General features: G+C 43.4%; 1 protein-coding gene across 1 annotated transcript in view; it reads left to right on the top strand.

Annotated features, from left to right (window-relative positions):
- The window catches only part of CENPE (centromere protein E), a 176,040-nt gene that overhangs the window by 67,631 nt on the left and 83,545 nt on the right, over nt 1-24,864 (top strand). The window contains 16 exon segments of the mRNA XM_040346326.1: nt 1,103-1,246; nt 3,428-3,724; nt 3,866-4,012; nt 4,090-4,227; nt 6,112-6,243; nt 6,388-6,633; nt 6,743-7,117; nt 9,783-9,914; nt 10,058-10,303; nt 10,409-10,780; nt 20,392-20,553; nt 20,718-20,963; nt 21,070-21,444; nt 22,431-22,574; nt 22,800-23,111; nt 23,443-23,757. Coding sequence (XP_040202260.1) covers nt 1,103-1,246; nt 3,428-3,724; nt 3,866-4,012; nt 4,090-4,227; nt 6,112-6,243; nt 6,388-6,633; nt 6,743-7,117; nt 9,783-9,914; nt 10,058-10,303; nt 10,409-10,780; nt 20,392-20,553; nt 20,718-20,963; nt 21,070-21,444; nt 22,431-22,574; nt 22,800-23,111; nt 23,443-23,757 — 3,783 coding nt within the window.

Here is a 24,864-nt window from a genome sequence, read left to right on the forward strand (position 1 = left end):
GGTCATTTATAGTCCTTTCTAGGCAGTTTGAGTTTAGAAGCATCTTTTGGAAAGCGAAAAAAATGCATTCAGGACGGATGTTCAGAGGCCTTTGAAACGCCAAATGCCTGTAACGGCTTGTAAACGCGGTAACTCGCCGTTAGCCACGTTTCGTTTACAGTTATTTTTAATGGAGATACATTTTAATTTTTTTTTTTTTTTAAGCCCTCGCAAACGTGGCAAAACAGATGTTTTTAAATGTTTGCTATCTGTCAAGTTAAATGGTTCAGGGGAAGTTGTAAAATGTCCTGTGTACATTAAGCCTTGGTGTGAAAATATATTGTTTGCAACAAAAACTTTTTTGGTGCTCCTGTAGTGTTGCATAGTTGGTGAGGGTTAAAAAAAGGCCATCCAGTCCAACGTGTGTGTGTGTGTCCATAATACATTGTATATCCCTGTATGTTGTGGTCGTTAAGGTGCCCATCTAATAGTTGTTTGAAATGTATTGATACATTCATCCTTGCCTGTCTGACAGTAAGGAACCCTCTGCAGTTTAAGGTTAAACAACTTCTCTTCTAATTTTAGTGAATGGCCGTGTGTCTTTTTTTTTTTTTTTTTTTTTTTTAATTCCCTTTCACTAAATTTTTTTTACCCTATGCTAGGGTCACCGATATGGTATTTGTACATAGATATCATATCCCTTCTCACGCGCCTCCTCTTCTGAGAGAATAAGTTCAATTCTTGTGATCTTTCCTCATAGCTGAGGTCCTCCAGTCCCATTATTAGCTTTGATGCCCTTCTCTGGACCCTCTCCAGCTCCAGCACCCTTCCTGAGGACTGGTGCCCATAACTGGACGACATACTCAAAACTTGGCCAAACCAGTCTTGTAGAGTGGGAGAATTATCGCTTTTGGTCCTTTTTTTTGTTTTATATACAGACAAAAAAAAAATCTGTTTTAGCAGGGTTCTATGAATATGTCATATAGACAATTGGCAGTCAGCTGGGGGAGCTATAGGCCTTTTTTTCATGTTTACTAAGCTAACGTTTGCATTGTTTTGAAATGTCAGTATTCATATTTTAATATCCATTAACAGAAGTTCTTTTTGTACACATTTTGTTCAGTCAATTGAAACGCAGGATGAGCTGAGGACGACTCAGGAGGAGCTTAAATGCCAGAAACAACTTGTGTCAGATCTGAAAAAACAGATTTCAGATTATGCTGAACGTATTTCTGTACAAGCAGTAAGCTACGAGGACACCACAGAGGTAAAGTCTAGAATCAAATTAACTGGTACTGTTAACGGTGGCGATTTAAAAACAAAATAGTAATAATAAGCTTTTATTTTATATAGGTAGCTTTTTTTGGTCCAGTTGGTTTCAAAAAGCATCTTTAATGTATGTGGTTTTAAAAAAAAAAAAAAAAAATTATATATATATATATATATATATATATATATATATATATATATATATATATATATATATATATATATATATATATATATACACACAAAAAATGTATTCTCTTTTCCTGTGGGCAGTTTTAACTAATGTCATTAACCCGTGTACAATATTGCCATCACATAAAAATTCATTACAATTCATATAAACATCTCCTAAACATTTATTGTACGATTGCTAATTTAACCAAAGTGTAAATATATACTGCTCTATCCAGGTTGTATTTGAGGCTTGAAGGGCTTCCTAAAGGTGATTTAGAGCTGTGCGTTTTAGGCCTCATTCGCATAGCAAAAAGGGTCAGCAAGAATTCAGTGGTGGCATCGTATACATGTAGATGCAGACAGTTGTGGCTGCTCCACCTGTTACGTGGCTGCAGCTGTTCAACAATTTTAAGATGTAATCTCAGTCCATAGTTGAGTTTTGTTGGCAATAGATCACCTCTAAATATCTATCTGTACATCCAGCTGCAGGAACCTTGCAGGTGTTTTTATTTTATTTTTTCGAGCTGTATGAATAAGGCTTAAATCCCACCAACTTATGTTTTGCAATCAACCTTGCACATGAACACAAAGTAATTGCTGTCTCAGCAATATGCTAATCTTAACAATGTGAATTGTTGGGACTTGAGGACACAATGGTAACAAGCTTAATAGAAGATTACCCAGTGCAGTCTTTCAAAATCCCCTGACACATCCAGATCAGTTTAACCACTTAAGGACCGGACCAATATGCTGCTAAATGACCCAAGGGGTTTTTACAATTCGGCACTGCGTCGCTTTAACAGACAATTGCGCGGTCATGCGACGTGACTCCCAAACAAAATTTGCGTCCTTTTCTTTTACACAGGAGGAGGAAGTGACACGCAGGGGGAGCGCACGGTTTGGCTGAGAGAGATCCGGAGGGGGCGGACAAACGAACAGCCGCCCCCCTCATCCCAGGTCGCTCGGACAGCCACGGGAACCGCCGCATGTACCGGGGGAGTCCTGATCGGACCCCCGACCCACGTCTAGGCAGGGACATACAGGTACGCCAATGTGCCTGTCCGTGCCATTCTGCCGACGTAAATGTACATGCGGTGGTCCGCAAGTGGTTAAAGGCAGAAGTGCTCTGTGCAAGACAATGCAATATATCGGTAATTTATACATTAGTTATACCAAACTCCACTCTTTAAAATGCTTTGTTAAGCTGCAGTAGCATTAACTGCCGCGTCATTGAGGAGCCGATACGCGCGCACACACATTCCCATTCTGCTAGGGGAGAGGAGACAGATCGTGTGTTCCTAGTATATAGGAATAATGATCGATCTCCTTCCCCAGGCAGTCCTATTCTCCCTACAGTTAAAACAGGCTGAGGGAACACATTTTACCCCTTGATTGTCCCCCTGGTGTTAACCCCTTTCCTACCAGTGACATTTATACAGTAATGAGTGGCTATTTTTAGCTGTGATCGCTGTATAAATGTCAACGTTCCCAAAAAAGTATCAAGTGTCCGATCTGTGCGCAGATCGCCGCCATTAGTAGAAAATAAATAATAAAAATGACAATCTATCCCCTACTTTGGTTTGTGCAAAAGTTATAGCGTCTACAATCAATATACATTATTGATTGGTTTATTATAGTAAAAAAAAAAATATATATATATATATATATATTTTCAAGTTTTTTTTTTTTTTTTTTTATCACCAAAAGAAAGCTCTATTTGTGGGGGGGGGGCAAACTTTTTTTTTGTTTGTTTTTTGGGTACAGCGTCTCATAACCGCACAATTGTCTGTTAATTCTTCTGGGGCTGAAATGGTTAAACACACGTATCCTCTCTGATATCTTGATATGTAAAAACTTGAAAAACAAAAAAACAGGTTACTGTAATAAGTAGACCGCTTTTAACTAGCTAATGTTGGTTTGCATGTTTTATAATAAAATTAATGAGAAATTACTTACTTTCTGTCTTTGCTGTTTTATGCTTTTGTGCCACAAAATTTAAATCCAGGCTAGTGAAGCAAATTCTGACGCAATTGGCGTTAAGAAAATGGAACTGGGTGAATACAATCTGAGTTTAATTTCTGAAATGGAAGTTCTCAAGGAAAGCCTCAAATCTGCTGAGCTGGCTCTAGCCACTAGGGAAGAGGAGAAGCGTGAACTTATGCAGAAACTTGATGCTCTTGAAGAGGACCTCCAATCTGTCACAGAACAGAGAGATGAGTTGGAGAACACCAAGAACAACCTTCTGGTAGAAAAGGATGGCCTTAAAGCCAAAGTGGAGAGAGCTGCCAAACAAGTTTGTGAGGTATAGAAGTGTTTAAAAAAATAAATAAATGGATCATACTCGTACATACTGTAGGTATAAAGTCTGGGATCGGGTGGGGGTGGTAGAATGGGTCCTTTTTTTATCTATTTGGTTTATGTAATAACCTGCATGCTCCAACAGCTAAATGAAGAGTTAAAATTCTCGCCCGAGAAGCGATCACATGAAGATGTAATGGGACAAGATAAAGAAAAGCTGCTAGAAAAACTGAAAGCTGTAACGGATGAAAGAGACCAGCTCAAACTTGATTTAAATGACAACATTGAAATGGTAAGAATCACAGGTTACAATCCTGGCTGGGAAAGTGTTCTTGCAGTACTTGTAGTAAATGGGGTTTTGTTTCTCAGTCCATAGAAACACAAGAAGAATTGCGAAATGCTCTGAGTGAGCTAAAAGAAAAGTCCAGGCTATTTGATGCACTGAAGTCACAAGTGGATGGCTCTAAAGGCCAAACAAGTAATCTGGAGAAGAACCTGGAAGTTAAAGTAAATATCATCCTGTTCTGGTTTCAGTCCAGCAACTTTAAGTTTTTAACGTAACATTTAACAATATCCTTACACTCCAATAATAATTCATAGACTTCCAAATATTATTGGCCATGTGATCGATTTCATGAAATTGTTTTACTGTGCTTTTCTGCCTTTTTGTAATGTTTTCTGTGGGCTCCACACCCTCTCCTTTTCCCTCTCTGTGCCCTTTGTTTGGAACAAGCCATGCATTTTTGTTGCACTGCTTTATGCACACCACAAATCCAATAGTCTCTAGTGCTTTTTGGAAGCAAGCAAGCAAGACAAAATGGCTCCATTCCAATATACAGTGGTACCATGTAGAAAAAAAATATAGGCACCCTCTAACTGGAATTTAGATCACAGCAGTAAAATATATATGGATTTGTGAAGAGGCTGAGAACAGTAGAAGAGCCTTTTTTAAATTAAAGTGGTTGTAAAGGCAGAATGATTTTTTTTTTTTTTTTTTTAATTCTCCCCCCAAATACTTGCCTGAGCCCAATCTCAGTGCAGTGCTGTGTCCAAGAGCAGCAGATCAGTATTTCTCTGCTCACTGGACATGGAGGCAGCAGCGGGAGCAATTTGTTCCTCCTGCTGTCAATCAAATCCTTTGAGGTGGGGCCAAGCCGTTCTGTGTCTGTCAATAGACTCACAGAACCCAGCTCGAGATCGGCACTCGGATGGAGGAACCAGGAGGGGAGGCATCAGGGATGCTCTGTGCAAAACCATTGCAAAGAGAGCAGGTAAGACATGTTTTTTTTTTTTTTTTTTTTTTTTTTTTTTTTTTTTTTTTACATGGCTTTAGAACCACTTTTAGGAATACGTACTTTAATAGAGCTTCTTATACCAGAGTTTAGTGTCACTTTAATGTTGGTCCACCCAAAGATATTTTTGTTATGAGTGTTTTTATCACCCTTTATAGCAGGGTGTCGAACTCCATTTCATTGTGGGCCGCATCAGCATTACGATTGCCCTTAAAAGGGCAGCTTGTGTCTTTAAGATTAGATGTCCAGCGCATCCCCCTCCCCTTACATTAGATGTCAAGAGCCACCCCACCATCAGAAGTTGAGTCCCCCACTCTCCCTTACGTCACAGTTCACCCCCTTACTTTATGCTGCTGCTGGGAAGAAGCTGGATGCATTGCTTGAAAGCAGAAAGTAAGGGTCTGGAGGAGGAGGGCTGCAGCTCTCGTACAGTTGCAGGAGAGGTGCAAGGGCCACATTAAATGACCTGGAGGGCTGTATTCGGCCCACGGGCATTGTGTTTGACACCTGTGCTCTATAGTGTTATCTTCATTAAGACCCCTTTCACACTGGAGGTGTTTTTCAGGTGCTTTGGCGCTAAAAATAGTGCCTGTAAAGCACCTGGAAAAAAAGCTCATCTGCAATCCCAGTGTGAAAACCTGAGTGCATTCACACTGCGGCACTGCGCTGGCAGAAGGTCAAAATAAGTCCTGCAAGCAGCTTCTTTGAGGCGCTTTAGGAGTGGTGTATACACCGCTCCTAAAGCGCCCCTTCCCATTGAAATCAATGGGCAGCCGCGCTTTGTGGGTGTTTTTAACCCTTTATTCGGCCACTAGCGAGGGTTAAAATCGCATAGTTTTAGCGGCACTTTAGCTGCGTTTTTTGGGTGCTGGCAGTGTGAAAAGGGCTCTTAAATGTATTTTCTTAGATTTTTCTCCAGCTGTTCTTCTCCCCCTCTTTCTGCAGTATCGGTGAGCCTGACTGTCTCCAACCTACAAGCAGCAGGCCTTCCAATAAATGTAATAACGTGTCATCCGTGTAAATAACTTAAATTGCGTCTGTTCTACAGTTTTATAATATAATTGTGTGCTATCTAAATCTATAATTTTTGTATTTAAAGATTTTGGACCTGGAGGAAAAACTCCATGCTGCTGTGACTGAGCGAGACCAGCTAAGTGAAGAGTTAAGATTTCTGACGGAGCAAAAGAGAAACCTTGAAGAAGCGCTCTCTGCCACCAAACATGGACTCCTAGTGAGTTGGTCTTTTAGCTTTATTCTTTTATCAAGGGGAGAAGTTTGGGTAAACACTCTGGTTTATGTAGTGCTCATCTTTGGGGGAAAAAACTTCCTTGGTTTCATATTTATAAGAAAAGTATGCATCTTTTTGTTTTCTAAGGATAAAGAGACACAAGACAAAGAAGTACAGGTGCTGACAGAAGTGTTAGTAGATGAAGAAGAGATGAATGTTTCAACCAGGCTAGAAGTAGAAGCTGAACAAAATATTTTAAAAGAGCAAATCGATCACCTACAGCAGCAAATCCACATTATTTCTCAAGAGAGAGACCAATATCTGCAGTTAATAGATACCCTTAAAGCAGAGAACCTTCAGCTGATATCGGTTATGCAAAGAGAAACAGAAGATGTAAGTATGAGAATAATACATATAGTTCTGCCTTAAATGTTTATATGCCAGAAATGGCACCAAAGCGTATAGTATTCTTGGTTTTTATTAATATATTTCATTATTGTAGAGGGCAGCACAAAGCAAAGAAACAGAAGATCTAGCAAGCTTAATTGAGACGCTGAAGGGACAACTGGAAACTACAAGCCAACAATTGACATTAAAGGAGCAGGAAGCAAAGGAGGCTGCTGAGAAATTAATGCAATTAAATGATACAGATAAAAATATTTCTGGATTAGAAATGCTGGAGCAAAATCTACAGCAAAGTAGCATCTCAATGGAAAAATTACAAGAAGAAAAACTGGAACTTTCAGATAAACTTTGTGCGCTCCAGGAAGAGCTAGAGAAGGTGACTTGTTACAGAGAGAACCTGCAAAGCAAGCTGGAAATTGTTGTGGATGAAAACGCCAGTCTCAAAGAAATTATAGAAACTGCATCAAGCTCGGTATGTCGCTCACAGGCTAACACATGCACTACACTCAGTCTTCCACTTACCCAAGATCTGGTATTTCCCCCAAATAGGTCCAACCAGGGAAACAATGCATAGGCACATCAAAGGTTCAAATTGATATATAAAATCAACCTAACTCATATTTCCCATCGTAAAATTGGTATTTATACTACAGCCTTAAATCCCACTTATTAAAAAGTGTTGTAGATCAAGAAATGCGCTTTAAAACCTAAAACCTCTCTATCCTATCGTACAATAACGCTCATATATTGGTTATAATAGTCAAGGGTCTTATGAATATTGATCCATCGCCCAATTGTGAGGTTTGAGGCTTCACTGATTAAACATCAATGACTGCGCATTTCGCAGATCACATCCACTTCCTCCAAAGATATAGATGTGAAGAGCCATTGCCTGTGTACTCGCTGCACATCGTGTACAATTAAAGCAGTATGCCAATAGGACAGGAACTCCCAAATAAAACCTTGGCGAAGGACAACATAAATGAACACAAAGATGGCAACACCCACAAAAGGAAACTGTAGGCATTGAAAGTATCCATAGTGGGGTTCATAAGGATGTTATCTCCATATCGCTGATGGGAAATTCTTATTTCGTATTTGTGTTCTGGAAACTGGGGTTTCCCAAAAGATATTTCACAATCTTCCACATATGTCTGCCCCCACCGGTTAACAAACAAAAAAAAAAAAAAAACAGCCTGACTTGTGAAATCGTCCAATCATGCTTTATTTCTGTGCAGGCCGGTTTTCTACATAAAGGCAGATTGGCATTAGACATAAATGCATTGTCTGCAGGAGAGATGAGCTTTGCTAGACTATCATTTGTATGGTTGCCTATCAAACCCAGCAATGTGGACATGTTTAATTTGTATAAAGCTGTTTTTATTCTCGTACAAGTATATGGGAATGCTAAACCTGCTTATTGCAGGACAGCTGCATGTCAATGCACCATTTTTGATGATGGGTCCAAACACTTGGATGTGTGTGTAAATTGTGCAGCTTTGGTTCATTGCCCTTTGCAAGCTTACAGCAAGAAAATGTTCATAAATGTTGTTTCTTTCCTTCGCACTCCTAAAATCTGAAATTCATTTTATGCTGTATATTTCTTTTCTAGATGTGCTGACACGTTTAAATTGAAATACATTTAACTATTGGCTGCACAATTTTGATATTTTTTCATTACCCCTTTTGCATTTTCATTTGAATTTGGAAGTATGTTTCATGGGGGAAAAAAACCTCTCTTGTATGCCTCAGAATGTTAAATATTGTTAAACTGACATTTATTGTGAAATGCTTTGACTTCAGAATAGGCTTGATCTGTTGCAGGACAAACCCCCTGTATGCTCCAAACAGCAACATTTTTGGTTTTATGTCCCAAAGTTTGGCTTGGTGCCAAACTACTGCAGAAAATGGTTGACCTTGTGCAGTGTTTCTCAACGCCAGTCCTGGAGGTGCCCCAACAGGTCATGTTTTCAGGCTTTCCATTATTTTGCATAGGTGATTTGATCAGTTTCACTGCCTTAGTAATTACCACGGCCGTTTTATCGGCTAGAAATCCTGAAAACATGACCTGTTGGGGTGCCTTGAGGCCTGGAGTTTAGAAACACTGACCTAGTGTATGGCACACCAGCAATTGGATTAGTATTGATTTGATGCAGCCAAATACATATTGATGGCCAGTTTGTCAATGAAATGTTAATCCCTATTGATGCATAGTATAGAACTGTTTAATTGGCTACAATGAGAAGAACTACACTGCCACTTTTACTGTCTATTTGAGTTGGAACCATTCATAACATTATCACAAAAGTTATGATTTTTAAGGAACTGATTAAGTCACAGAAATAACATTAAAGGGGGGTTGTAAAGGTAAAAAAAGTTTTCCCTAAATAGCTTCCTTTACCTTAGTGCAGTCCTCCTTCACTTACCTCATCCTTTCGATTTTGCTTTTAAATGTCCTTATTTTTTCTGAGAAATCCTCACTTCCTGTTCTGTCTGTAACTCCACACAGTAATGCAAGGCTTTCTCCCTGGTGTGGAGAAAGCCTCTTGAGGTTCGAAGGGGCGAGCAGGAGTGTCGGGACACCCACTAACACACAGCTCCTTTTCTCTAGCTGCAAAGTAGAGTGTGTCCTGACTTGCCTGCTCGCCCCCTCAAGAGGCTTTCTCCACACCAGGGAGGCAGCAGCAGGAGCCATTTGTTCCTCCCACTGTCAATCAAATCCTGTGAGGTGGTGCCAAGCCGCACTGTCAATATACGCACAGAACAAAGCTCGAGATCGGGCACTCAGATGGAGGAGCCAGGAGTGCCAGAACCACTTTTAAGAATACATACTTGAATAGAGCTTCTTGTACCAGAGTTTAGTGTCACTTTAATGTTGGTCCACCCAAAGATATTTCTGTGTTTGAGTGGGATTTTATCACCTGCTATAGTCTTATCTTCATTTAAATGTATTTTCCTTGTTCTTCTCCCCCTCTTTCTGCAGTATCAATGAGCCTGACTGTCTCCAGTCTACAAGCAGCAGGCCTTCCAATAAATTTAATAATGGGTCATTTGTGTAAATAACTTAAATTGCATCTGTTCTACAGTTTTATAATATAATTGTGTGCTATCTAAATCTATAATTTTTGTATTTAAAGATTTTGGACCTGGAGGAAAAACTCCATGCTGCTGTGACTGAGAGAGACCAGCTAAGTGAAGAGTTAAGATTTCTGACGGAGCAAAAGAGAAACCTTGAAGAAGCGCTCTCTGCCACCAAACATGGACTCCTAGTGAGTTGGTCTTTAGCTTTATTCTTGTATCAAAGGGAGAAGTTTGGGTAAACACTCTGGTTTATGTAGTGCTCATCTGTGGAAAAAAAATCTTCCTTGGTTTCATAGTTATAAGAAAAGTATGCATCTTTTTGTTTTCTAAGGATAAAGAGACACAAGACAAAGAAGTACAGGTGCTGACAGAAGTGTTAGTAGATGAAGAAGAGATGAATGTTTCAACCAGGCTAGAAGTAGAAGCTGAACAAAATATTTTAAAAGAGCAAATCGATCACCTACAGCAGCAAATCCACATTATTTCTAAAGAGAGAGACCAATATCTGCAGTTAATAGATACCCTTAAATCAGAGAACCTTCAGCTGATATCGGTTATGCAAAGAGAAACAGAAGATGTAAGTATGAGAATAATACATATAGTTCTGACTTAAATGTTTTATATGCCAGAAATGGCACCAAAGCGTATTCTTGTTTTTTATTAATATACTTCATTATTGTAGAGGGCAGCACAAAGCAAAGAAACAGAAGATCTAGCAAGCTTAATTGAGACGCTGAAGGGACAACTGGAAACTACAAGCCAACAATTGACATTAAGGGAGCAGGAAGCAAAGGAGGCTGCTGAGAAATTAATGCAATTAAATGATACAGATAAAAATATTTCTGGATTAGAAATGTTGGAGAGAAATCTACAGCAAAGTAGCATCTCAATGGAAAAATTACAAGAAGAAAAACTGGAACTTTCAGATAAACTTTGTGCGCTCCAGGAAGAGCTAGAGAAGGTGACTTGTTACAGAGAGAACCTGCAAAGCAAGCTGGAAATTGTGGATGAAAACGCCAGTCTCAAAGAAGTCACTGAAACTGCATCAAGCTCGGTATGTCGCTTACAGGCTAACACATGCACAACATTTAGTCTTCCACTTAACCAAGATCTGGTATTTCCCCCAAATAGGTCCAACCAAGGAAAAAATTCATAGGGACATCAAAAATACAAATTAATATATAAAATCCACATAACTCATATTTCCCATCGTAAAATTGGTATTTATATTACAGCATTAAAAGTGTTGTATATCAAGACATGCGCTTTTAGAACATAACTTCTTGGCTCTATCCTATCGTACAATAACGCTCATATATTGGTTATAATAGTCAAGGGCAGAGGCGGACTGACAACTCATCGGGCCCCCGGGCAATAGAAGATTATGGGGCCCCTGGGCTTACAGATGGCCACCACGCCAGGAGGCAGTGCAGAGGCGGGGCAGCTAAAATCTCAGGATTTTCACATCAAAAGTATGTCGGTTTTGGACATATTAGGGACAGATGTAAAAAAAACATAGATTTCTCTTCCGTTCATGGACGGACACAGCAGCAATTGACCTTAGGGTATTATCCTTCCTCCTAGGAGATTGACTAGGCAGAAAACAGCACTTTAAGTGTTAAAACACTTCTCACAGTACCTCCCAGGGGGCGGGTCCCCCGGGTACATCCCTCTCTGCCTCATGCAGCCCCAGTTTTTTTCTGCCTAGCGAAAGGAGATGACTTGGCTCTTCTGGGCCCATGTGCTCTGGAGATTTTTTTTGGCGATTTCTCGCTTTTTATTTTTTCCTGCATTTTTGGGTCCTGGGATCTACAATCAACTGCTGACTGGGTGACAGGCTGGATTCTCGATCCTTGTAGTTCTCCCCCCCCCCCCCCCCATGTTTGGCCATCGAGCGTGTGCCGGCCTTTAGCTACGGGCTGGGCCGTCCACGACCTTCCCCCGTTGCTCCAGGGGTGGCTGGTGAGCTATACGCTCCAGGGCACACATATGACAGGTCTCTATGGCTTTGTCACAGGGTGCTGGGCCAACAGCTATGCCGTAACTGCGCGGACGTTGGTTCTGTGTGGGATGCCTCCCGCCGGTGGTCGCAGGACGGGTAAGTAACATCCCCTTGCCTTGGCATGGTGGTTCGGCTGGTGCATTCCTGGGGAGGTCGATCGGGGCTCCGCCCTACTTTCCTCTCTCCCTCCTTCCCCGCATTCTGGGTGGTCGGCCATGAGGTGGGGGGCTCTGTCCTGTGGCTGGGGGGTGCTGTGTGTTTTTATTATTGCCGTGTGTGTGTGTGAGGGGGGGGGGGGGGACACCTGCATTGTTTTTGCCGTTTTCACTTTTTTTATTTCACTGTAATTTTAAACGTGCTCGACCGCCATTTTGCCGGTGACGGCCGCCTTTATCAACGATCAGCGGCCATTTTCTTGTAGCCCACATGCTGTTTTTTGCATGTTGGTGGCCATTTTGGAAGGGGTTTTGGCCTCTAGTGACCAAAATAACGGCGCGAACGGCTCCAGCACACCTTCTGAGGGACGGCACAGCACGGACAGCTTTCTAGCTTGCACAGCAGCACTACAGCCTGGTCGGGTGGTGAGTCCTCTGGGGGGTCCCCTGCTCTCTGTTGTGGCCGGGAGGGTGGCCTGTGGGTCTTGCCTTGCAGTACAAGGGTGGCATTGGAGTGGGTCAGCATGGCGTCCGAACCGGAGGCTTCTCCCCCTGACATGTCGGAGTTAACCCTTATTGCCCATGTTCCTGCGGCCTCCATGGATGCTATGATGGCAGTCCTTGAGGCGTTTGTTGCCAGGATTGAAGCGGCGAGTGGCCAGAAGGGGGTAAAAAGCGCCCCCCGCCTTCTTCTGGGAATGTCTATGACACGGAATCGGGCCCTGCTACTGTGTCCGGCCCTGGTTCCGTTATGTCAGAAGATGCCGGTCCCTTTTGGGTTCCGCAAGCCAGCCCGCCCCGCAAAAGTGTTTCCTTGTGTTCCATATCTGGACAAAATATTGTACAAGGCATGGGATCGGCCGCAGAAAGTGTTTTCTGTTCCTAAATGCTTTGTGGTCCGTTATCCGTTTTAAGGAGGATTTCCTAAAAAAGTGGACCTCTCCTCCATCAGTGGATCCCCCTGTGTCCAGACTGAACAAGGCGACCACGTTGCCTGTGGAAGGGGCTCCTGCTTTTAAGGACCCCGCAGATAGGAGAGCTGAGGCTTTGGCCTGGTCCATGTTCACAGTGGTGGGGTCGGTCTTGGCCGGGGCTCTAGTGTCAGACACTTACCGAAAGGGCAAAGTTGTTGCTGCAGGAGCTGGAGGCGCATAATGCCTCTGAGGTCTATGTGGAACTGGCCGACCAGTTGGTGCAGGGCCTAAAATTTGTCGGAGTCGGCCCTGGATACGCTTCCCCTGCTTTCCAGGGCCTCCACCTACGCGGTGCGGTGGTGCTACGCCGCCTTGTGTGGTTGAAGTGTTGGTCTGCGGACCAGTCTTCTAAAAAGGCCTTGGTGGACTTACCCTTTTAAGGGTGAAAGGCTTTTTGGGGCGTCTCTGGATGACATCATAAAAGATGCCACGGGAGGTAAGAGTACTCTGCTCCCACAATCGGGAAAAGGTAAGGAGCCTCCCCGTAAGCAGGGGCCCTCCTTTACCGCCCCCAAGCATTTTTTTGTTCGCCTGGTGCGGAAGGAAAACGCTTCCAGGGCGCTAAGGCGCCGCTGAAGGGCAGAAGCGCCCCTGGTACCGTAAGCCTGCTTCTGCATGAAGGTCTGCCCGTGTCTCGGGTGGGGGGCCGGCTTCGCGGCTCGGTAGAGGTCTCTTTTTTCCGACAGGTTGGTTTACGAAGTAGTTTCTTCGGGGTACAAGAGTTTCTCTCTTGTCCGCCAAACAGATTTTTTCCTTCCAACCTCCAGCACGTTGGGAGGCCCTGTCAGGGGCTGTTCAGGATCTGCTGGTCAGGGGAGTGATTTTGCTGGTTCCTTCACTGGAATGGTTTTAGGGGTTTTACTCCAATCTGTTTGTAGTCCCCAAAAAGGAAGGGGTCTGCCCAATCCTGGACCTCAAGGCCCTCAACTGTTTTGTCAAGGTATAAAAGTTCAGGATGGAGTCGGTTCGCTCTGTAGTGGCGCTCCATCAGGGGGACTTTCTGGCGTCCTTGGATATCAGGGACGCGTACCTGCATATCCCCATATGCGCAAAGCACCAGAGATATCGGGGACGCGTACCTGCATATCCCCATATGCGCAAAGCACCAGAGATTTCTGCGCTTTGCGGTCGGAGAGGACCACTTTCAATTCCGGGTTTTTCACCAAAGTGCTCTCTCCGATTCTGGCCCTTCTGAGGCAGCACGGGATCGCGATTGTAGGGTACCTGGACGACCTTCTCCTGAGAGCTTCTTCAGGCTCAGAGTTAGAGGTGGATGTGTCCATCACCTGCCAGACCCTCCGGGAATTCGGTTGGCTGCTAGATGTCCAGAAGTCAGTGTTGGTACCATCTCAGCGCCTTGAATACCTGGAGTTGATCCTGGATCAGAGACGAGAGTTTTCCTCCGAACGGAAAAACTACAGACACTGCAATCTGCGGTGCATCGGTTGGCGACCCAAAAAGGGTCGTCCCTTTGCTTTTGCATGCGAGTTCTGGGTCTGATGGTGGCCTCCTTCGAGGCGGTTCCTTATGCTCAATTCCACACTCGTGTGCTAAAGAGGGAAATTCTGTCGCGTTGGGACAAGCTCCCTTCGTCTCTGGATTACCAGATCCAGCTAAGTCTGCCTGGTCAGGTCCTTCCTGGTGTGGTGGCTGACGTCTCTGGTACCTTGGGCCAGGAAATCGTTTCTGCCGTGCCATTGGACGGTGGTCACAACGGATGCCAGTCTCTCCGGCTGGGGGGTGTCCAGTCAGCCCAGGGGTGCTGGACTCAGGAGTCCCGCCTACCGTTCAATGTCCTAGAACTCCGGGCGATTAGGCTGTGCCTTGTCAAGTGGTCTCTGGGTCTGCAGCACCGACCGGTCAGGATCCAGTCCGACAACGCCACGGCTGTGGCATATGTCAATCATCAAGGGGGCACACGGAGCTCGGCTGCAGCGGCGGAGGCCACTCACATCCTCAGGTGGGCCGAAAGGTACATCCCGGCTCTGTCGGCCGTGTACATTCAGGGGGTACAGATCTGGCAGGCCGACTACTTAAGTCGCCAAACGCTAGACCAAGGGGAATGGTCGCTACACCCGGATGTGTTTCAGAACCTGTGTCGGAAATGGGGCACTCCAGACGTGGATCTTCTGGCGTCCCGTCTCAATCGGAAGGTGTCACGGTTCGTGGCCAGGTCAAGAGACCCGTGGGCGGACGCGTTGGTGGCGCTGTGTGGTCACTATCGCCTAATCTACGCCTTCCTTTCTCTGAAGCTTCTTCCTCGCCTGCTGCGCAGAGTGGAAGCCGAGGGGATACCAACAATCCTGATCGCTCCGGATTGGCCGCGCCGCCCCTGTATGCGGATCTGGTCCGTCTGGTGGCAGACGTTCCTTGGCGTCTACCTCTACAAGAAGATCTGCTGCCGGTCCAATCTTTCACCCTGCTTTACAGTCGTTGGCTTTAACGGCGTGGCTGTTGAGAGCCAGGTGCTGAAGGACCGTGTCCTGTCGTACTCGGTGGTTTCTACCATGCTATGAGCACGGAAGATTTACCATCGTCTGTTGAAGGCTTACATTTCTATGTGTGAGGAGATGAATTGGCACCCCGGTACACCCCCGATTCTGCTGTTCGTACAGCGTGGAGTGGATCAGGCTCTCGCCTTGAGTACGGTTAAGGGTCAGATTTCAGCCTTGGCTGTTTACTTTCAGCGACCCTTGGCGGCGCACTCTCTGGCGCGTACGTTTTATGCAGGGGGTTCGACATGTGGTTCGACATGTGGCCCCTCCTGTGTGTTCTCCACTGCCTCCATGGGACTTGAATTTAGTCCTCTCGGTGCTTCAAGAGTCTCCGTTTGAGGATATTCGAGAAATTCCTTTGACTCTGTCCCAGAAGGTGTTTTTTCTGGTGGCAACTACTTCGGTAAGACGAGTCTCTGAGCTAGCGGCCTTGTCTTGCAAGGCTCCCTACTTAGTCATCCACAGGGATAAGGTGGTGCTGCGGCCGCAGCCGTCTTTCCTCTCTAAGGTTGTTTCGGCTTTTCACATTAATGAGGACATTGTTCTTCTGGGGAGCTGCGGTGGCTCAACGCGATTGGCACTGCGCTGACAAGCCATTCACCTCTGCAGCTAGGGGTTCGGATCCTGGTCTCGGCTACATGTGAATTGAGTTTGGTGGTCTCAGCCCCGCTCCCGGTGGGGGTGCTATGCGAGGTAAGCCTGCGCTTAATACGCCCACCCCCTCCCACAAAAACCACCACACTTGCACGCACTCTAAATTGGGTTAACATGCACGCACTTTGACCACGTGGTCTCTAAAAAGAGAGGCGAAGGACTAACTGGGCTGGTTGAGCAGGCTAGATCCTCTCACTCCCTTATAGGGAGTCCCTCTGCCCCGTTGGGCTTCAAAGCGGAGGTTTGGCTGTGTGGGAGGACCCCCTCACGCACCCGCCATTGCCACCCGGGGCATGGAGAAAGATGGCAGATTGCCTCTGGGGAGGCTAACTCCTGCAGTCCGGCTCCTCTCTCGAGTACACGCACAAAATACACTTTAAAAAAAAATAAAAACCTTGTTCTTCCATCCTTATGTTCCTGAAGCACCTTCTGAAACTGAAGGAAGCTGCGTTGCATTCCTTGGACGTGGTTCGAGCCCTACGGGTGTACTTGTCTGCTACTGCTCCGTTTCGGAGGTCAGATTCACTGTTCGTGTCGGTGACTGGTCCTAAGAAGGGTCTGGCGGTATCGTCGGCCACCATTTCTAGGTGGATCCGACGGGTCGTGCTTCAGGCCTATACCCTAAAGGGGCGGGCGCCCCCCTTTCCGGTTACGGCGCATTCGACCAAGGCGATTGGTGCCTCTTGGGCTTTCCGCCATCGAGCATCTGTTTTACAGGTGTGTAAGGCAGCGACCTGGTCGTCAGTCCACACCTTCTCAAAGTTTTACAAGGTGGATGTGAGTGCATCCTCGGATGCCTCCTTTGGCCGCAAGGTTTTACAGGCGGCAGTTTAGGGTTGAAGTTCCTCTGTTGAGGAACTCTTTGTTTGGGGTGAAGTTTGGTTTGTTCTGTTTTTCCCACCCCTCAAATTTTGATACTGCTTGGGGAAGACAAAATAGGATTTTTGTACTCACCATAAAAAAACATTTCTCTGAGTTCATGGACGGACACGGCACCCTCCCCTTCTTTTGTACTGCTTGTTTACGAACTGGGGCTGCATGAGGCAGAGAGAGATGTACCCGGGGGACCCGCCCCCTGGGAGGTACTGTGAGAAGTGTTTTAACAATTAAAGTGCTGTTTTCTGCCTAGTCAATCTCCTAGAAGGAAGGATAATACCCTAAGGTCAATTGCTGCTGTGTCCGTCCATGAACTTAGAGAAATGGATTTTACAGTGAGTGCAAAAATCATATTTTTACATACTGTCCCTGGTTTTACTGAGCCTGGCAACCCTGATGGGGGGGCCCCCTAGTGGCATGGGGCCCTTGGGCAGTACATGAGTGACTCAATGGTCAGTCTGCTCCTGGTCAAGTGTCTTATGAATATTGATCCATCGCCCATTTGTGAAGTTTGATGCTTCACTGATTAAACATCAATGACTGCGCATTTCGTAGATCACATCCACTTCCTCCAAAGATATAGATGTGAAGAGCCATTTCCTGTGTACTCGCTGCACATCGTGTACAATTAAAGCAGTATGCCAATAGGACAGGAACTCCCAAATAAAACCTTGGTGAAGGACAACCTAAAACTAACACAAAGATGGCAACACCCACAAAAGGAAACTGTAGGCATTGAAAGTATCCATAGTGGTGTTCATAAGGATGTTATCGTTGATGGGAAATTATTTCATATTTGTGTTCTGGAAATTGGGGTTTCCCCGAAAGATATTTTACAATCTTCCACATATGTCTGCCCCCACCGGTTAAAGAAAAAACAGCCTGACTTGTGAAATCGGCCAATCGTGCTTTATTTCTGTGCAGGCCGGTTTTCTACATAAAGGCAGATTGGTAGTGGATATAAATACATCAGGAGAGATGAGCATTGCTAGTCTATCATTCGTATGGTTACCTATCAAACCCAGCAATGTGGACATGTTTTATTTGTATAAAGCTGTTTTTATTCTCGTACAAGTATATGGGAATGCTAAACCTGCTTATTGCAGGACAGCTGCATGTCAATGCACCATTTTTGATGATGGTTCCAAACACTTGGATGTGTGTGTAAATTGTGCAGCTTTGGTTCATTGCCCTTCGCAAGCTTACAGCAAGAAAATGTTCATAAATTTTGTTTCTTTCCTTCGCACTCCTAAAATCTGAAATTTTATGCTGTATATTTCTTTTCCAGATGCGCTGACACGTTTAAATTTCAATACATTTAACTATTGGCTGCACAATTTTGATATTTTGTTTTTCTTAATTACTCCTTTTGCATTTTCGATTGCATTTGGAAATATGTTTCATGGGGGGGGGGGAACTCTTTAAGCCGTATGCCTCAGAATGTTAAATATTGTCAGGGCAGCCATCACAAATTTTGGGGCCCCTTACACAGCTTTAGGCAGGGCCCCCCTGGAGCAGAGGGCTGACAAAGTGTAATCTCTTCTGTCCTCTCTCCTGGCACAAGATAAGCGGGGGCCCTGGGGACTATCGGCCTCTTACAGATGTAATGCCTGTACCCCACCTAATGGCGGCCCTGAATATTGTTAAACTGACATTTATTGTGAAATGCATAACTTCAAAATAGGCTTGCTCTGTTGCAGGACAAACCCCCTGTATGCTCCAAACAGCACAATTTTAGGTTTTATGTCCCAAAGTTTGGCTTGGTGCCAAACTGCTGCAGAAAATGGTTGACCTAGTGCAGTGTTTCTCAACACCAGTCCTGGAGGTGCCCCATCAGGTCATGTTTTCAGGCTTTCCATTATTTTGCACAGGTGATTTGAAACTGCCTTAGTAATTACCATGGCCGTTTTATTGGCTAGAAATCCTGAAAACATGACCTGTTGGGGCGCCTTGAGGCCTGGAGTTGAGAAACACTGACCTAGTGTATGGCACACCAGGAGTTGGATTAGTATTGATTTGATGCAGCCAAATACATATTGATGGCCAGTTTGTCAATGAAATGTTAATCCCTATTGATGCATAGTAGAGAACTGTTTAATTGGCTATAATGAGAAGAACTACACTGCCACTTTTAATGTCTATTTGAGTTGGAACCATTCATAACATTATCACAAAAGTTATGATTTTAAAGAACTGATTTAAGTCACAGAAATAACATTAAAGCAGAGCGCTGTGATTTTAAAAAAAATCCCCCATTAGTACACCCCTTCCACGCAAATCACTAAACGGTTAGTTATTACATTTGTGAAATTTCTTACCGTTTTTAAGAGATATGTCTGATTAAATTTTCAGGAAGTCAGCTTTGTGATTCAAAAAATGCAGCATCTTTCCTGGCAGGGAGGATCTCTTAGAACAGTGATTGTGTCATATCCTCTTCTCTCGCTAACTGTAATCGGACTTAATTTCCCATAAATCCTTGGGGTGGGAGTGAATGTGGGAGGTACATTAGGCCTGTACATGTAAATGTGAACTCGCCCATTTCAACATAAATCACACCCTTCATTCTGCAGCCAGCAAGCCATACATAACACACGGTATGATCGGTTACAGCTTTATAAATACAAAGCATTTTAATATAAATGCATAGGAATATAATAATTTAATACATTTAATATAGATGCAAACCTGTGCTCTGCGGGGAGTGGTGGGACGGAGTGGAGTGGAGGGGCGGGGACTGGCAGGGGAGAAGGACACCTCCATGGGTGGCACAGACCGGGGGCTGTGAGACCCCTTCCACCCACTACATGTCTGCTTCCTCCCTGCTTGCTTTGAGAGGACTACAACTGGGCGCGTCAGACCGCTGGCTGAGCTTGGAGGAATAGCAGCCAGAGGTCTTGCAAACAGGAAGTCAGCAGGCAATAACGGGTTTTCAGCAAGTTCAGCAGGCTATTGCACAGGAACTGCAGAGTTTTAGAAGAACATGGATGGCAACGTTTGTGAAGGTAAAACAGCAACAAGGACATGTTTTTAATTTGTCCTGAGTTCTGCTTTAAACCATCTTGCAGTTCAGTGACTAACAAAATAAATTCCCTTCTGTTGTAAATGAAAGCCATGCCTCCTTTTAACGTCTCTGAATAAAATAGTTTTACATATTTTCAAAGTGAGACCGTTTTTAGCTTGGGTATCAAGAAAATCTAAAATTCCTCATAGATGTTCTATTCCTCATCAGTCTGTGTTTACATTTGCATCTTTGTATCGGCATGCAATAATTGACCTGGGCTCAACATGTGTTTACTTGGCAGAATAAAATTTTAAAAGAAACGTATGTTTTTTTTTTTTTTTTTATTGGATTTATATTTACCTAGGTGGATGCAGCATTAGACCGATGCTGCATCTATCCCCCACCGTCTCTGCACCAAGAACCAAAATATATATGGATTTAGGAGGAGGCTGAGAACAGTAGAGCCTTTTTTGCGTTAAAGTGGTTGTAAAGGCAAAATTTTTTTTTTTTTTTTTTTTTAATTCTCCCCAAATACTTACCAGAGCTCAATTTCAGTGCAGTACTGTGTCCAATAGCAGCAGATCGGTCTCTCTGCTCTCTGGACATGGAGGCAGCAGCAGAGCAAACGAGGAACCTTGAAGCGCTCTCTGCCATCAAATATGGACTCCTAGTGATTTTTTTTTTTTTTTTTTCTTTCTTTAGCTTTATTCTTGTATCAAAGGGAGACGGTTGGGTAACAAACACTCTGGTTTATGTAGTGCTCATCTTTGAAAAATATAAATCTTCCTTGGTTTCATATTTATAAGAAAAGTATGCATCTTTTTGTTTTCTAAGGATAAAGAGACACAAGACAAAGAAGTACAGGTTCTGACAGAAGTGTTAGTAGATGAAGAAGAGATGAATGTTTCAACCAGGCTAGAAGTAGAAGCTGAACAAAATATTTTAAAAGAGCGAATTGATCACCTACAGCAGCAAATCCACATTCTTTGTCAAGAGAGAGACCAATATCTGCAGTTAATAGATACCCTTAAAGCAGAGAACCTTCAGCTGGTATCGGTTATGCAAAGAGAAACAGAAGATGTAAGTATGAGAATACATATAGTTCTGCTTTAAATGTTTATATGCCAGAAATGGCACCAAAGCGTATAGTATTCTTGTTTTTTATTAATATACTTCATTATTGTAGAGGGCAGCACAAAGCAAAGAAACAGAAGATCTAGCAAGCTTAATTGATACGCTGAAGGGACAACTGGAAACTACAAGCCAACAATTGACATTAAGGGAGCAGGAAGCAAAGGAGGCTGCTGAGAAACTAAGGGAATTAAATGTTACAGATAAAAATATTTCTGAATTGGAAATGCTGGAGCAAAATCTACAGCAAAGTAGCATCTCAATGGAAAAATTACTAGAAGAAAAACTGGAACTTTCAGATAAACTTTGTGCGCTCCAGGAAGAGCTAGAGAAGGTGACTTGTTACAGAGAGAACCTGCAAAGCAAGCTGGAAATTGTTCTGGATGAAAACGCCAGTCTCAAAGAAATTATAGAAACTGCATCAAGCTCGGTATGTCGCTTACAGGCTAACGCATGCACAACATTTAGTCTTCCACTTACCCAAGATCTCATATTTGTTTTTTTATTTTTAATATTAAAAAAAGGTGGATGCAGCATTAGACCTATGCTGCCTCTGTCTCTGCACTAAGAACTGAGCCACCGAACACAGATCCCTGAGAGGAAAGCTGCTGACTGTCAGCATCTCTCCTTTCTGCTTCTCCGTGCTCATTGGAGCGCTGAGCTGTGGAGGGGCGAGGAGCGGCCGGTTTATCGGCTTGCTGAGACTGCCATCAATCAGGGCAGCTAGCGGATCCACACTTGAAATTTGGGATGACGCGCTGCCCCGACTGATGGCAGTGACATCAGCGGAGAGTGGCCTTCGGACCAATCTCCCCTGAAAACAGGTCACAGGCGTGCAAAACAAGTTGCACTGCTGTGACCCAGAGCAGAAACCCAGCCTAAAAAGCTCAGGCTGGACTTCTCCCTTTTTTTTAATGTGTAATTCCAGTCAAAACTTCTACTCCCTCAACTTTTCTAATTCTATTCTATCTACCCTGTAAAGAGAAAGATGTCTATACATCCGGTCACATGATCTCTCCAATGACCAACTTCAGTGTAGGAGAGAACAGAGCCAGGGCAATGACACCATCACCCATAGACTTTGGGGAATACATTGTCGGCTATCCCTCATCTACACTACAGCCAGCACTGGGACCCGATCATGTGGCCAGCCTGGAGCGACTTCAGAGTAGCTAAGTATAGACCTCTTTTCTTTCACAGGGTAGATAGAATAGGCTTAGCATGGGAGTAGATTTTAGGTTACTTATGTTAAGACTGAACTACAAGACAATTGACCATTCTGTTCTAGTCTTGTTGTCTTCACCCTGTGCAGTTTTTATATAGTTATGATTTGGCTTTCACAATAGGCACATTTACACACATGTGAAAGGGCTGAATATTATGTCAAATGATTTTGTTTTACTGCTTTGTCTGCAGTCTTCTACAACTTATGAAGTGAGATGCCAAGAGCTGCAGGATCAGGGAAATGTGGAAAATGGTCTAAGAATGCAGATCCCTGGCAGTGTCTCTGTACAGGACAAAGATACCATCACTGACTTGATGCCATTCCTGGAAGGACAGGTACATCATTCTTTTTTATTTTATGAACTCTGAGAAAAGCAACTGCTTACTGAACAAGTGATACGAGTCAGTAATGTACAGTCCCTAGTGTTAACTTCCATAGGGAGTGCTGATACCTACTGTATGTAAAATCCAGATGAGGCTTGCCGTTTATTCTAGAATAACTAAAGATGACCATTTTTTTTAGATAGCCCCTAATTAAAAGCTTGCTTTAAAATGTTGTAGGCTGACCTGGAAGAACAGCTGCTGCAAAAGACATCTGAATATGAACAACTTCTTCAGCTGAAAGACAAACTTGAGGAAGACCAGAACAGCTTGAGCTGCAAGGTAGAAGGCCTAACAAATAGGATGACGGAAGCGCAGACAAATCTCGAGTCTCTACAGAATGAAAAACACCAAAGCGAAGAACAACTTCTTCATCTTCAACAAAAACTGGATGATGCTGTTCAGGACAGAGACGATCTAAAGATCGCACATGAAAGATTAATTGATGAAATGGACCAACTGAAAAAGAATATAAAGGAAAAAAGTGAAATGGTAATTTTTTTTTTTTTTACCTTTTGCTTTGCTTCAACTGTTTACTAGTTCTTGACATTACAGGGAGTGCTAACGGCTGTGTAAGTTCCATATGAGGCTTTCCCACCAACCATCTAATATAGGAAAAGGCTTTACTACATACAGTAATGAGCTTCATTTTGTAACCAGTATGTCTCAAAGCAACTGGCATGTGATGCAAGCAACCCCCTGCTCTCTGCAAATTAGTATTTCAAGAGCTGTATATACCTGTATGATGGGAATACGTATCAAAATGTCTTTTTTATTTTAGTTTATTAGCTGGCCCTTATTCACGTGCCTTATACTTTTGTAGGATCTTTGTCTGCAAGAACGGCTGCTTCAAAGGACCTCTGAATATGAACAACTTCTGAAGATAAAAAACAAACTTGAGGAAGAAAACGGTAGCCTAAATTGTGATGTGGAAAGCCTAACGAATAAAATGACAGAAGCAAAGAAAAATTTTGAGTCTATGCAAAATGAAAAACATCAAACCGAAGCGCAACTTGTTGATCTAAAACAAAAACTGAATGTTTCTGTTCAAGACGGGGATGATCTAAAGATTGCACAAGAGGGATTAATTGCTGAAATTGAGCTTCTTAAAAGAAATCTCAAGGAAAATGATGACATGGTACTTTTTTTTTTAATTTTGTTACGTTGCTATAACTTTTAAAACAGAATTTTGTTTGCCGTTAAAAATTATGGATATTTGAAAGATGATTTCTCTATTGGCTTTGCTGAAACTGAATGCCCACTACAATGGAAGTATAGGGTAGCAGTTTCCCTCTTGATACATGTTTGAGACTTTTCAAATTGTACAAATGGACATGTGCACTTACAAGGATTTAAAGTGTTTGACTTATTTTAGAAAATACATTCACGAGGCAAGATATCTGGTAAACACTGTTGTTTATCCAAAATCCTATGTTTTCAGGCCAAGTCGCATGTATCAGACGAATAGATCAGCATGTTGTGTACAAGCTCTAAAAATCTTCTTTGAAAATCCAGCAGGAGTATAAAATCTTACATACAGAAAAAGGATGAAGCGTTTCAGCCCGGGTGGGCTTTGGTTATAATGCGTCATCCTTTTTCTGTATGTAAGATTTTATTCTCCTGCTGGATTCTCAATGAGGAAGCTTTTTAGTGCTTGTGCACAATTATGCCGATCTTTGTGTCTTGGATGATTCTCTGAGATTTATGTGACTGTAAAGGCTCGTACACAAGATTTGGATTATCCAACGGGAATTCTGTGATGACAGGCTGTTGGAAAATCCGACCGCTTGTACGCTCCATCGAACAATTGTCAGATTTTACACCAACAAATGTGGGATAGCATGCTTTAAAATTGTCTGCCAACAAATGTGTGTTGTCGGATTATCCAGTCGTGTGTACACAAGTCCATCGGACAGAACTCCAAAGTACAAACACGCATGCTCAGAAGAAATGTAAACCACAACATTAGCAGACGTTGCCCTAAGGGTGGCACTAAAGAGCTGAGAAACCACATAGTTTTGTGTTTGTTGGCCGATAATTCTTTGCATGCAATACAAGTTCCTGGCCAACGCCCTTCGGACAAAAGTCCTACGCTCCGATTTGTGTGTATGAGGCTTAAGCCTGGCACCCATGTTGCTCTTTTTGCAATTCCTACAAGTTAAATGGGTTGTAGCATCACATCAATTACTACAAATGTATCACAGGTTGTATATGTAAAGGGGTTGAATCTGGCAGCTAATGGGAT

Source organism: Rana temporaria, chromosome 1 (genome assembly GCF_905171775.1).
Source record: "Rana temporaria chromosome 1, aRanTem1.1, whole genome shotgun sequence".
Lineage (NCBI taxonomy): Eukaryota > Metazoa > Chordata > Amphibia > Anura > Ranidae > Rana > Rana temporaria.